We start from the raw sequence: 13,742 nt of genomic DNA on the forward strand, positions 1-13,742 counted from the left end.
ATTTGGTCTCTGTCAAACATGGTTTTCATTATTAGCTGAAAATCCGCTCAAACTCAGTGGGTTGACCATAACCAGTATAGCATAGGTCCTCTGTCACAACATTCTGACAGGAGAGGGGATATTCAAGGACAAGTGACAAGATGGTCCATTGCTCCATATTGACTCCATGTGGCTTGTCCCTGAGTCCCTGTTGATGCAGATGTTGTTTGTCGGGGCCCAGGTGGAAGGGTCAGCTAGTTTAAACCACCCACCTCTTTCCACAACACTGTCCCATAAAAACACACTGGGTGATGGACCCATGGAGAGGCTCTTTTTCTTGTCCAGTGGTTGGACCATATAAAAGGACCCGTGTGTTTCTCCATCCTGTCACAGTTCTTCACCCACTTGGAGTCGTGATCATCCTCTTTGGGTTGTGCAGTTTGAGTGTCAATCTCAATCTCCCTCCACAAGAAGATGCAGGCCTTCGCTGTGGCTGCGCTCTCCATCTGGCTGTGCTTGGGTGCCACTACCCTGGCAGAGTCCCACGGCCCACAGCACTGCAGTAAGGACCCTTTAATAGATATATCCTCATACAAGTTCATGTTTTCAAATACCATGTGTAAAACTCTATAATAGTGTTGTATTTTATCGATTCAATACTGTCTTCTGATTTTAACACATTATCTCAGAGTCAGGACATCTGTAACTGTTGTCTTTGTCCTGCAGCATCACCGAACATGACTGGCGTCCTGACAGTGGTGAGTTGCTCTCTCGTCCCTACAATCATTGTCAGTGTCCAGGGTTACGTAAGGAAACTCTGAGGCTTTTCTGTAATACTTCCAAGTCCAAACCTGAGATGTACGAAATAGCTCCACCGATCTTTCCTTCTAAATGAACTCCATTGGCCAAATGTTTTGCCGGTACTGAACTGGCTCATATCCGAATCGGTATCACTTTGACACTGCCTCGCTTTCTGCCTTGATTTAAACAGATGGCCCTCAACGGAGGAGAAATCAAGGCAACTGGACATTACCACTACGACACAACGGACAAGAAGCTACGTTTCACTGAAAGTGAGATGCACCTCAACAAGAGCGAGCATCTGGAGGACTATCTGATGCTGTTTGAAGAGGTAACTCAGATATTTACACATTTGACAAGATTTCAGAGCCCACCCAAAGGCAGCGCAGAAAAAGGTTTTCGTAAGGTCATATCGATTGCATTACTGTTACATAACACCCTGTGGCGGCCTCTTGATAACCGAGTCGTCCTGCCTCTCCGCCGTCCGTCTCAGGGGGTCTTCTATGACATTGACCTGAAGAACCAGTCCTGTAGGAAGATGTCTCTGCAGTCTCACGCTCATGCTCTAGAGCTCCCCGCTGGCGCAGTACATCAGGTTGAGCTGTTCTTGGGGAGCGACACTGTTCAGGAGGAGAACATTAAAGTAAACATATGGATGGGATCCGTGCCAGAGACCAAGGGTGTGTATAAAGAGCATTAGGAGTCAGACTGTCAGTGGGGTATTTGTGTCAATGGAACATAATGCTGCAGGTGACCACTGAGTGTAACACAGTGGTTCTTATAGTGAAAGTGGCATTCACATCTGTCTGTCTGATCTCCAGGCCAATATTCTGTGTCCACTACTGTGGGAGACTGTCTGCCACTCAGCACCTTCTACTCAACTGACTCCATTACACTCCTCTTCAGGTGAGTAATGTTCACTTTACATTACTTTATTGTATTCTTTACATTTCTTTATTGTAGCAGTAAGATCGATGAAACCTCCCTGAGCAAGGCCAATAATCTTAATTAGTAATACTTTTACTAATAGATTATGCATGCATAAACAAAATATCACATATCCAGCCTGAACGGGGGGGTTGAAAAAGTAGTTTGTGATTGATAAAAGACCCTTTAACAGCTTAAAAAAGAAAAGTGCGATAGCCAGTAACTTTGTATTTTTATTGTAGTTCATGGAATAGAGGATTTACAAAGATGTGGTTCTGCATTTCAGAGTCCAATTTCATTGTATGTTCTTTAGTCACTGAAGAGATCTGAATCCTGATCTCTGGAGAAATAAATGTCTGGAACCTTTTTATTATTATTATATTTCATTTTTGGAAGAGACTCTTCTAAATTAGATTTCAATTGTTTTTTGCAAGGCTTTTATAGACAGTTTGAATCAGTGGGAGACAGGTGGTGACAGATGTTAGGGGGAGAGATGGGTTTTGAACCCTGTTCTCCAGTGGGGAGGTGAATATGTGCGTGGAGTTGGGGGTTTTACCACTGGAACACAGCATGTCATTTTGGGCACAACATTACTCGCATGAAGTTGCATGAAGACCAGCATCACAAATCAGTGGGTCTAACTGATGTGTACTACAAGCCTTAAACATTAATGTAACTTCTCTTCTTCACACAGTAATTCTCAAGTGGTCACTGAGGTGAAAGAACCTGAGGTGTTCTCTCTGCCTTCCTTCTGTGAGGGTTTGGAGCTGGAGGACACTCACAATGACTTCTTCAGTATATTCAACACTGTCTAAGACAGTGGCAACAGGACCTCCAGCCCCAAACAAACCAGCAGCGTGGCCAGCTAATCCACCTAGATGTTTCCCTCACTCTGATAATTTCATTTGGGTGTTTCATTAGAATCTTTTCTCTGCTGATAGACAAGAACTATATCATAATATACTTTCTTTGATGATTCCCGCTTCGAGACATTGCGCGAAGTTTGATACAATGAAAAATGGAAAAGTTAACATGTCATGTTAATGTAAACTGTGCGTTTGAAACAGGGCCGGTAGAAGGGGATATCATGTTTGTACTTTAAACTATTAATCTGTTAATGTAAGTTGCTAATGCATAGGAGGTCTGCATAGGCAAATGAGATAATAAAAACTCAACATCATTTCTAGTCTCCAATTATTTATTTTTTATTATACAAGTCATGCACAAAGAAAGAATCTCTGATACTCTCTCCCTCTGTCTTCCACCGAGAGCCACTGTAGCCCACTGGTTGTTAGCTGGCCTCCTGTCTCATGGATTAGCCATGCCCTTGATCCACAACAATAGTCTCAGTGTATTTGTGTCTCGCAGAATTTCTGAGGCTAGGAATTCACAAAACGCATTCCACATTCGTACACACGGTCATTCATGGGCCACTCATGGTTTAAAGAAACTTTTAGGTAATACTGTAAAATGCAATACACTCATGAAATCCAAACATGCAGGCAAACAGCGAGAAACCTGTCCGGGGGTGGGTTGCTGAGGGAGACCAGACGGTGTTACCAAGACTGGGATAGTGTGACTGACTGGAATGATGGGAAATAAGTGTCAAAATAAGATCATGTACCATGATCTCTAACTACACTGCAGCATCTCACAAATATCTAACATGACCCAGAAAGAAAACAAACTAGCATCATGATGTATGGATAAAAGCAAACCTTAGTAAAACCTACAATATATTGTGGGTAGAACAATCATATGAATACAATACGTTTGTGTTAGAAATGTTGAATCTTCATCTATGGATCTGTTTTCATTTGTGTACAGTGGCACAAATGTAACTTTGTGTACAGTGGCACTAATATTCCTAATTTCTGTGAATATTCCCAAATGTAACTTCATCATCTCAGTTTTTCATTTACAACCCTGTTTTCAAAACAGTTCTGTGGAAAAGGTAAATAAAAACAGAATTCAATGTGCAAATCATTTAAACCCTATATTAAATTGAAAATAGTAGAGAGACAACATAATACATTCTGAAACTGAGACATTTTATTGTTTCTTCTGACATTTTATTGTTGCCTCTGTTCCAAACCAATATTGGATGGCCGTGATCTTCAGGGCCTCAGGCAGCACTGCATTAAAAACAGACACAATTCTGTAGTGGAAATCACTGCATGGGCTCAGGAACACTTCCGAAACCCATTGTCTGTGAACACAGTACATCGCTTCATCCACAAATGCAAGTTAAATCATTCTCTACCATGCAAAGAAGAAACCATAAATAAACAAAATCCAGAACCGCTGTCACCTTCTCTGGGCCTGGGCTCATTTAAGATGGTCTGAGACGAAATGGAAAACTGTCCTGTGGTCTGACAAATCAAAATATGGAAGTATTTTTGGGAATCATGGACGCAGGGTCTTCCAAGACAAAAGAGGAGAGGGACTATCCGGCTTGTTATCAGTGTACAGTTCAAAAGCCAGCATCTGTGATGGTATGGGGGTGCATTAGTGCACATGACATGGGTGACTTTCACATCTGTGAAGGCACCATTAACATTGAACAATATATACAGGTTTTGGAGCAACATACACTGCCATCCAGACTATGTCTTTTTCAGGGAATGCCTTGCATTTTTCAGCAAGACTCTCTAGTGCTAAACTATCCTGCCAGGAGTCCAGACCTGTCAACAATTGAAAATATTTGGCACATTATTAAATGAAAAATATGACAAAGGAGACCTCAGACTGTTGAGCAGCTGCAATCCTCTGTCAAGCAAGAATGGGAAAACATTTCACTTTTCAAAACTACAGCAATTGGTCTCCTCCTCAGACGCTAACAGAGAACTGTTAACAGAAGAGGTGATGCAACACAGTGGTAAATATGCCCCTGTCACATCCCACCATCTTCTTCCGCTTATCCGGGGCCGGGTCGCGGGGGCAGCAGTCTAAGCAGGGATGCCCAGACTTCCCTCTCCCCAGACACTTCCTCTAGCTCTTCCGGGGGGACACCGAGGCGTTCCCAGGCCCGCCGGGAGACATAGTCCCTCCAGCGTGTCCTAGGCCCCTGTCACATCTTATTTTTAAATGTGTTGCTGGCATCAAATTCAAAATGCCCATATATATTTTGGGCATGTAAGAGTACAAAGACAACATTTAACAACATTCAATTAAATATATGGATAAATGATTTGCACATTATTGCATTCTTTTTATTTGCATTTTACACAGTGTCCCAACTTTTTTGGAAACAGGGTTCTACATTTAATTAAAAATATATATTTTAGCCCAATGTATAATGCAGTTTCATAAACATACCATCTCAGTACTATGTGTGTGTCAGTTTATTGACACCACGACGTGAAAAATAGCTAGTCTGTGCTAATTTCAAAACAACAGGTGGAAGTGTTTACTATACTATATTTTCACTTATTATTATTCAAAGCGATCAGTTAACTAGGTGACAGTGGTAAAAAATACTATGTGGCCTACTTTTAAAAATCCTCTGTAGGTAGGAAGTAAACCCTAAAACTGTAAACTATCAGAAATCTGGGTAGTGTAATTGAACACTTAGATATGGCAAATATGGCAGTAATATACATAACAGTGTGAACTAGCAGCAATTGGTATATTATTTTGAATATTATAGATACATTAGTGCAATAAGCTTATGAATGGCGACATAGCACACTACAACTACATTGTGAGAATTTAAGAAAAGAAATGTATACACAGCAAAAATATAGCAAGAAGACAAAGCAATAATGTACATAACACTGTACATAGCAGCAGTTGAAAAAGAGTAGTGTAAACTAGCAGCAATATTGGTAGTAGTACAGTATTGAATATTATAGATAAGGGAAAGGTTAATATTACTGAACAGTGTTACTAAGATTTGACATAGGCTCACAAACATTATTCATGAAAAGAATGCCACCCTTTATGGGCCCCATTACTGTATAAAGATGATGAATCAAAACTACAAGAAAAACACAGGTTAGCATTTATGATCCAGAATGTGGGAAAGAGGCTGGACAAGGGGTTGAGACTGGATACAGATCAAAGACATTGTGTTTGAGGGGTGTCAAGGCTCTTGTTATTCATTATTGCTACAGAATCTCACATAAGGTCTTATCAGTTTTAAGGCAGGCCAGTATAATGTATTATGAGAAGAATGCAGTTTTTGTGCCTTGGCAAAAAGTGTCCCTGGAAATTGAGTACAATGTAATGTATGTGCTAATTTGTGCCCCACGTCATCAGTCTATATCAGTGTCTCCCAACCTTTTTCAGTTACTGTACCCCCAAAATGTTTTTGCACTACTTGGAGTACCCCCTCATGTTCATTTCACTAGTAAGCCTATGTTGTCATGAGTGTTTTCAAGTTCCCCCTGTGGAGAGGCCAAGTACCCCCAGGGGTCCTAGGAACCACTGGTCTATATCACTGAGTTAATCTCCATTGACTGGGATTTTCCAAAACTACTGTAATGTTCACTGGTATCTAACCATTTAATTGGCACCACGCAGTGACTGAATTCATGGTATTGGCTACACTTGAATCAGTGGGGGAAAACACCATTCACTATTCAGTATTAAACGCGAGGCCATTCATTATTTTCGTAAGCATTATGCATTATTTTCATCATCTTGTTTCTGTAACTCAGTTGGTGGCCTTGGGTGCCACCAGGCATTGGCCGTAGTAGACAATGGTCTGTAAACGCTCTTCCATTGTTATGTGTCATAGCTGTGCGTTACGAACGGTCACGTGTCGATGGATTATTTGCCTGCAGGACATTATGCCACTATGTGGACGTCTAGACTACAGGCGTTATGCAATTTCAGCTAAGAAATATTTGTGTTAATTACAAGACAGCGTAGTCGCTCGAGATCGTTCATAAAGCAAAAAATTAAGAACTTCGAAACCGGTTTGTTTTTTGTATGATTCATCCATTTTAACCTGACATCCCCTTTAAATTGGTTGGACACAGCTCCTTTTACGTTGAATCATGGCGATTGCACACGTTGCGACAGAATACGTTTTTTCTGACTTTTTATTGAAGGATCCAACCGAATCTAAGTACAAAGGGTTGCGTCTGGAGCTGGCCGTAGACAAAATAGTTACCTTTATCGCGGTTGGTCTTCCTTTGTTACTCATCTCCCTCGCGTTCGCCCAGGAGGTGTCAGTAGGTGAGTTGAATGTATGGTAGACTCTCAGAAACAAAAATGCAACACGCAATTTTAAAAAAATATATCAAATTTAATCTACATTGTCTGAAACAGAATATATAATATAATAATAACATGCGTATACTGAATAGAAGAGCAGACTAGCGGTTTCTAATGGTGCACAAACGCTATCTTTATATTTTTAATTACGAAAGGTCCATTACAGTGAAAAATTATAAATTAGTTTTAAAAATGCTACATATTTTTAAGTACTAAGACAAAACACAAATGTATTCTTGAATTCTCATTAAATAAACATGTGAACATGTCCCTGGTTTGTTCTTTGTCTGCTTTATTACCCTTAACTTCCGTTAAGACCACGTCTGTCAAAGAAACATTGTTTGTGTTTCGCGCCGGAATGCTCAGCACAGTATTGGATTATTCCGTCATGCCATTAAGACTAAATGAGTTGCTTGACTCTAAAATATGCGGTTGTAAATTATGATCGTGTATTGTCTGGTGTGTTGGGAGCTGGCCCTACGGCGCCGCCTGCCCAAGCAACAGTTGCATTGTTGTTCTCATAATAATGACTCAACAATCTCGCCGAGCTCTGCTTCTGTCTTTTACTCGTTCACGATAGGGTAACTATGTTTATACTGAATAAAGTAACTGAATATAACTTTAATAGATAGGAAACGTTTAATGGTATAAATACATTATAGAATTATAAAATTACATGGGCATTTTTGACAGCTTAGCGGCCTAGGTTGGTCCAGTAACTGCTGGTGCACATGCACTACTGCAGCGTGGCTTTTATTTTGGCAAAAACACTTTCCCACTTTACGGTTCAATAATACATCACATCCCTGGGAAAAAAAATACATATAAAGTTAAATGCTAAGTTATGTTTCTCAATTGGCAGTGTGGTTTCACCCTTTCTTTATTCCTGAAGCAGACAAATCATGTGTGTGTGTGTGTTTTAAAAGGCCATCTCAGCAACATATTTCATCTAATTGATTTACACTTGTGGATGTGTAATCCAAATATAGTGTGTATGTGTAATAACCTGTATAATATACGTATTAACTAGAATGAAAACATTTCAGTTATATGAATTACTTGTTTAAACTGGTGTTATCATATACCAGCATTATTATTCTAGTTACACTGGTGTGATGGTCAAAGCCCAGCATTACTATTCTAGTTATACTGGTGTTATGGTCAAAGCCCAGCATTACTATTCTAGTTACACTAAGGACATGGCCAAAGAGCAGCATACAGGTACTGGTCATAAAATTAGAATATCATCAAAAAGTTGCTTTATTTCAGTAATTCCATTAAAAAAGTGAAACTTGTATTCTACACAGACTGATATATTTCAAATGTATATTTCTTTTAATTGTGATGATTTTCAAGAACCACCACTGTGTTTTCTGAGGTCCAAGGTCAACGCAGCCGTCTACCAGGACGTTTTAGAGCACTTCATGCTTCCTGCTGCTGACAAACTTTATGGAGATGCAGATTTCATTTTCCAACAGGACTTGGCACCTGCACACAGTGCCAAAGACACCAGTACCTGGTTTAAGGACCATGGTATCCCTGTTCTTAATTGGCCAGCAAACTCGCCTGACCTTAACCCTATAGAAAATCTATGGGATTATGTGAAGAGGAAGATGCGATACGCCAGACCCAACAATTTAGAAGAGCTGAAGGCCACTATCAGAGCAACCTGGGCTCTCATAACACCTGAGCAGTGCCACAGACTGATCGACTCCATGCCACGCCGCATTGCTGCAGTAATTCAGGCAAAAGGAGCCCCAACTAAGTATTGAGTGCTGTACATGCTCATACTTTTCATGTTCATACTTTTCAGTTGGGCAACATTTCTAAAATAATTTTTTTGTATTGGTCTTAAGTAATATTCAAATTTTCTGAGATATTGAATTTGGGATTTTCATTAGTTGTCAGTTAAAATCATCACAATTAAAAGAAATATACATTTGAAATATATGTGTAGAATGAATGTATACATTATACAAGTTTCACTTTTTGAATGGAATTACTGAAATAAAGCAACTTTTTGATGATATTCAAATTTTATGACCATCACCTGTAAAGACTCTTTCCACTCTGAATTCACCAATCCTTTTTTGTCTAAATGCAGGTACTCAGATCAGCTGTTTTGCCCCTACAAATTTCTCGTGGCGACAGGCAGCTTATGTTGACTCCTTCTGCTGGGCGGCAGTACAAGAGCAACAACCCAGTGTTGATGGAGTCGAGGGGGCCCCCTTATGGCTGCACAAGGTATATGCCCTCCTTTCCCCATGCAAAAGTGCTCACTTATGGCAGACTGGTATAAATATGGGACACAGAGGTGGACTGTGTGGATTCAGTGTGTACTGTCATGATGTAGTATAATAATGTGAGACAGTGTTCAGAGACCAAGGCAGAGCCAATCACTGTGAGACTGATCTCTTACTATTATTATTCTGGATGATCTTATTATTATTCTGGAGAGATGTAACAATCTCTCCCTGCTGTCAAGAAATTATAATCATCGCCAGGGAAAAAGAGAATTAGCATCTAAATTCGGGTGAGAGTTTCCTGAAAGGTTATGTATGGGTCCAGGTGTTTTAGCTTGCTTTACTTGTTTTTTCACTGGAGCTCCCACGTGCCTTATGTGGGTCACACCAATGTGCCCTACTGTACCCAGCCTTCTGTGTTTTCTATGGCCAGTTTATGTGGACGGGTCACACATTTATTTTCCTCTCTCACCCTCCTTTCCTCTCCTCCAGTTCTTCCCCTACATACTCCTGCTGGTGGCCATCCTCATGTACATCCCTGCTCTATTTTGGCGTTTCACAGCCGCGCCCCACCTCTCCTCTGACCTGAACTTCATCATGGAAGAGCTGGACCGCTCCTATAACAGAGCCATCAGACTGACCAAGAACCTGGCATCATCTATAGGCACCAAAGATGTCTCTGACCAGTCCCCCAGGTACACACTGCAATAGGACATGATCGCACCTAGCTGCACTCCTCTTCACAGCTACTAGAGATTTCAATTATATAACACAACAAGGTAATGTAGATTACCTTGTCAATTCATATAGCGACAGGGATTCGCATGAGCCGAAATGGGCTCAGCTGATGTTCTTTGTGTGTGATATTCTGTGAGAATATATAATGAGATTAAACGCTCAAAATTCCACATAATTGGGAATGGCGGCGAGAGAGCACAAAAGAAAAACATGGGAGACCATGGTGAATTCAAATGAGTTATCTCCATCTGAACTGTGATTACGGACAGAGCTAATCCATTAAAATCTCTTTTATATTTGTACATATATGGTATGTACCACCACCCTGAAATTATGTTCATGATTGTCAGCTGAGAGATATTGCCTAAAATACAAAAAATATATTGAACTCAACTGCATCATGTGAGTGCCGACCCCATCATCTCTACTATCTGAACTTAAACTCCCTGTGGTGTGTTTTCAATACATCTCTACTATCTGAACCTAAACTCTGCATGGTGTTTTCTATACATCTCTACTATCTGAACCTAGACTCCCTGTGGTGTTTTCTATACATCTCTACTATCTGAACCTAGACTCCCTGGGGTGTTTTCTATACATCTCTACTGTCTGAACCTAGACTCCCTGGGGTGTTTTCTATACATCTCTACTGTCTGAACCTAGACTCCCTGGGTGTGTTTTCTATACATCTCTACTATCTGAACCTAGACTCCCTGGGGTGTTTTCTATACATCTCTACTATCTGAACCTAGACTCCCTGGGTGTGTTTTCTATACATATCTACTATCGGAACCTAGACTCCCCGTGGTGTTTTCTATACATCTCTACTATCTGAACTTAGACTCCCTGGGTGTGTTTTCTATACATCTCTATCTGGTGTGTTGTCAGTGTCCTGGACCTGACGGAAGGCTGCTTTAAATACCCCCTGGTGGAGCAGTACCTGAAGACCAAACGGTTCTCCCGCTGGCTGGTGGTGAAGTACCTGGCATGTCGGGTGTTGACTCTGCTCACCCTGCTGCTGGCTTGCCTCTACCTGGGCTACTACATCCGCTTGGCCTCCATCACAGATGAGTTTGTCTGTGCCGTGCGGACCGGGGTTCTGAGGAACGACAGCGCGGTGCCGGCTGAGGTGCAGTGTAAGCTGGTGGCAGTGGGGGTGTTCAGGCTGCTCAGTTACATCAACCTGGGGGTGTACATCCTGCTGGTTCCCCTGGTGGTGTTCACTTCCCTGGGCCCCGCCCGCCAGAGCTCCCGCTTCCTCCGGCCCTACGAGATGCTGCCAGCCTTCGGAGCTCTGGAACTGCACACCCCCTTTTACAACGACCTCAGCGTGTACCTGCTCTTCTTGGAGGAGAACCTCAGTGAGCTTAAGTCCTATAAGTGTCTGCAGGTGAGCAACAGCGCTAGAATAATTACACATATGATACTGTTCTGTTCATTACCTGTTCAGTCAAATTATATTGTCATATACAATGCCTGTTGTAATCCAGCAAGACTTACCATACGTTGTCTGTCTTTTTTTCTCCAACTAATTGAATCAATGCAACAACAATGGACTAGAATATATTGCACTGTCAGCTTTGGCTAGTCATGCTCACAACCTGAAAAGCAAGAATTGTTGGGACCTGGTGTCAAAGTACACATAGTTGTGTGTGAAAAGCACAAACATGGTTACAATGTTAGCATTGTCATGAAAACAGGGAATCCCTAAATATGTGTTTACATTTAGTTGCGTAATTGACTAATCAGAGAATTGTATTTGAAAGAGGTCATGTTCATACTGTAAACCACTGGAGTAACCAAGGGTTGTTTTCCCCTCAACCTGCTGTTAGGTATCAGCATGTCTGTTGAATACACCCTGACAGGATTACCGGTAGATATAAGCAAGTCTGTGGGACGTGTATTGCTACAGGTGTTGGAGCTGCTGAGAGAGGCAGGAGGAGAGGCCTTTGACACCATGTGCCTGCTGCAGACTCTGGGCCAGGTAAAAACAGACATGGTGGATGGGAAAAAATGCTCCAACAAGGACATGAAAGACAGCACCATGGCTGGAGACAAGGAGGAAGACAGCAACTCTTCTGAGCTGAGAGGTGAGGGTCACATGAATTATGTACATCTTCACTCTATATGACGTTCAGTCACAATGATGACATGGAGTTAACCTAGCCAGATATAATCTTTCAGATATGTCTACAATGTTGCTGGTTGATGGACCCACGAAAGACAACAAAGACAAGACCTGCTGCAGTGGGAAAGATGTACGCCAGAGAGTGGTGTAAAGTGTGTCTGTGTGTGTGGTAGTGCATATGTGACCACCATGGCTCTTTAGGTTTAGGGCTTCTTGTGCTTCATCAATAACTTTGTTTTCTGTAAACAAAAGGTCTCTATTTCTGTCGCCATACTGTATCTTTGTATTTGTACGTCTACAATGGCACCTGCTGTTCTTCTCAGGATCAAGTCAAGCGCCTATTCATTTATTCTCTGGAATTCAAGCCATTTATTTTTCTAGAACCTAATGCTGTTTACAGAATTGTCCCTATTCCCCTTAGAGAAGTTCTCTTTCTTTGCTGTTGTTTAGGGATAGAAGGTGTTTACTGCCAGAGATACAAGGTGTTTGTCTGACTCAGTCGATCAAGAGTCAATATTAATTAGAAAAACTGTGAAGAACAATCTAGTTAGAATTGTGTTTTAATATACAGTTTACATGAACAAGGCCATGTCTGAAGTTGAATCAGTAACCATCAACTTTGCAAGTGAGCGAAGTGCTGTACTCAGTGTAAAAAAAATATTTTTAGGGTTTTCAGATTCTTTAAGAGTTCTTCATTTAATAATCTCTTAATCTCTGATTAACTCAATATGTTTACGTATCAGTGTACACAGTGAGTGAGTGAGTGTGTGTGTGTGTGTGTGTGCATGCGGCAGGTTGCAAGGCCACTAATATTGTTAAGGTGCAGGATATTTGAACAACTGTAGATGCAATACTGGTGATAATGTTATTTAGCAATACTTCAAAATGAGGGGGATATATTGCTATTGTTTTTACACACAGTATTAGTTGCTATTTATTTTAATTGTGGATAGTCATCTGTTTTCTTAATGTATATTACATACAACAGAGAGAATTGTGCACTGACATGACCCATATTGTTGGTAAACTAACATCACCAGGCACTTCTAATAGGTATGTAATAGGCAGTTTACTGGGAGACAGGATATTCAAGGTTGTTTTTAAGTATGTTGCTTTACATTGAAATAAATAGAACTGTTTTTCCATTTGTTTATTCTGAATACTAAATGCATGACTATGATAAGCATCAACAACTTATTAAAAGGATATTTTAATGCAGACCATGCGTACATAATTCTAGAAACTTCCATCCTACATAGTAAGATGGAGAAAAGGTACTGACTCCTTTGGCTGGCAGTACAGTCAGTCCGTGATTGACATGAATCAGCCTGCCAGCTATAACATCCTATTGTATCAGAGACATGAGGGTAAGTAATACACTTTTCACTGCAGTACATGTACAGTGGAAAGGCTTGCTCCAGACAGATCTCACTGATTATTTTGCTCTAGGAGATTCAGATACGTTTTTAGTAGTGCTCATTAGAAATGAATGGAAATAATTAAAGGCCAAAATGAGTAATGAAAAGGGCACAAACCTAAATCTTTTCTCAATTTGACAGTAGACAGCAGTTCTGTTTTTGGTGGTCGATTAATAAATCATGGATTTTCTTTGCAGATTTCAACCCATGCTGCAGTGCATTTTGATTGGGTGTAATTACGTTTACAAGTTCTCGCTGTCCCATCGTTCTCGCGGTCAACACATT

General features: G+C 40.8%; 2 protein-coding genes across 2 annotated transcripts; both read left to right on the top strand.

Moving 5' to 3' along the window:
- Positions 1-367: 367 nt before the first annotated feature.
- Positions 368-2,886, top strand: epd (ependymin). The gene is given in 6 exon segments (NM_001311009.1): positions 368-541; positions 706-737; positions 971-1,111; positions 1,274-1,460; positions 1,602-1,686; positions 2,402-2,886. Coding segments are annotated over 6 exon segments (654 nt in total). The 5' UTR covers positions 368-453; the 3' UTR covers positions 2,523-2,886.
- Positions 2,887-6,483: 3,597 nt separating this feature from the next.
- On the top strand, positions 6,484-13,253 carry panx1b (pannexin 1b). Its single transcript, XM_010897121.3, has 6 exons — positions 6,484-6,891; positions 9,035-9,174; positions 9,666-9,868; positions 10,800-11,301; positions 11,824-12,001; positions 12,096-13,253. Exons 1-6 carry the CDS (start codon positions 6,711-6,713, stop codon positions 12,188-12,190), a joined length of 1,299 nt encoding a protein of 432 aa, XP_010895423.2. The 5' UTR covers positions 6,484-6,710; the 3' UTR covers positions 12,191-13,253.
- Positions 13,254-13,742: the final 489 nt, after the last annotated feature.

The sequence above is a fragment of the Esox lucius genome, chromosome 7 (assembly GCF_011004845.1).
Source record: "Esox lucius isolate fEsoLuc1 chromosome 7, fEsoLuc1.pri, whole genome shotgun sequence".
NCBI classification, from domain to species: Eukaryota; Metazoa; Chordata; class Actinopteri; order Esociformes; family Esocidae; genus Esox; species Esox lucius.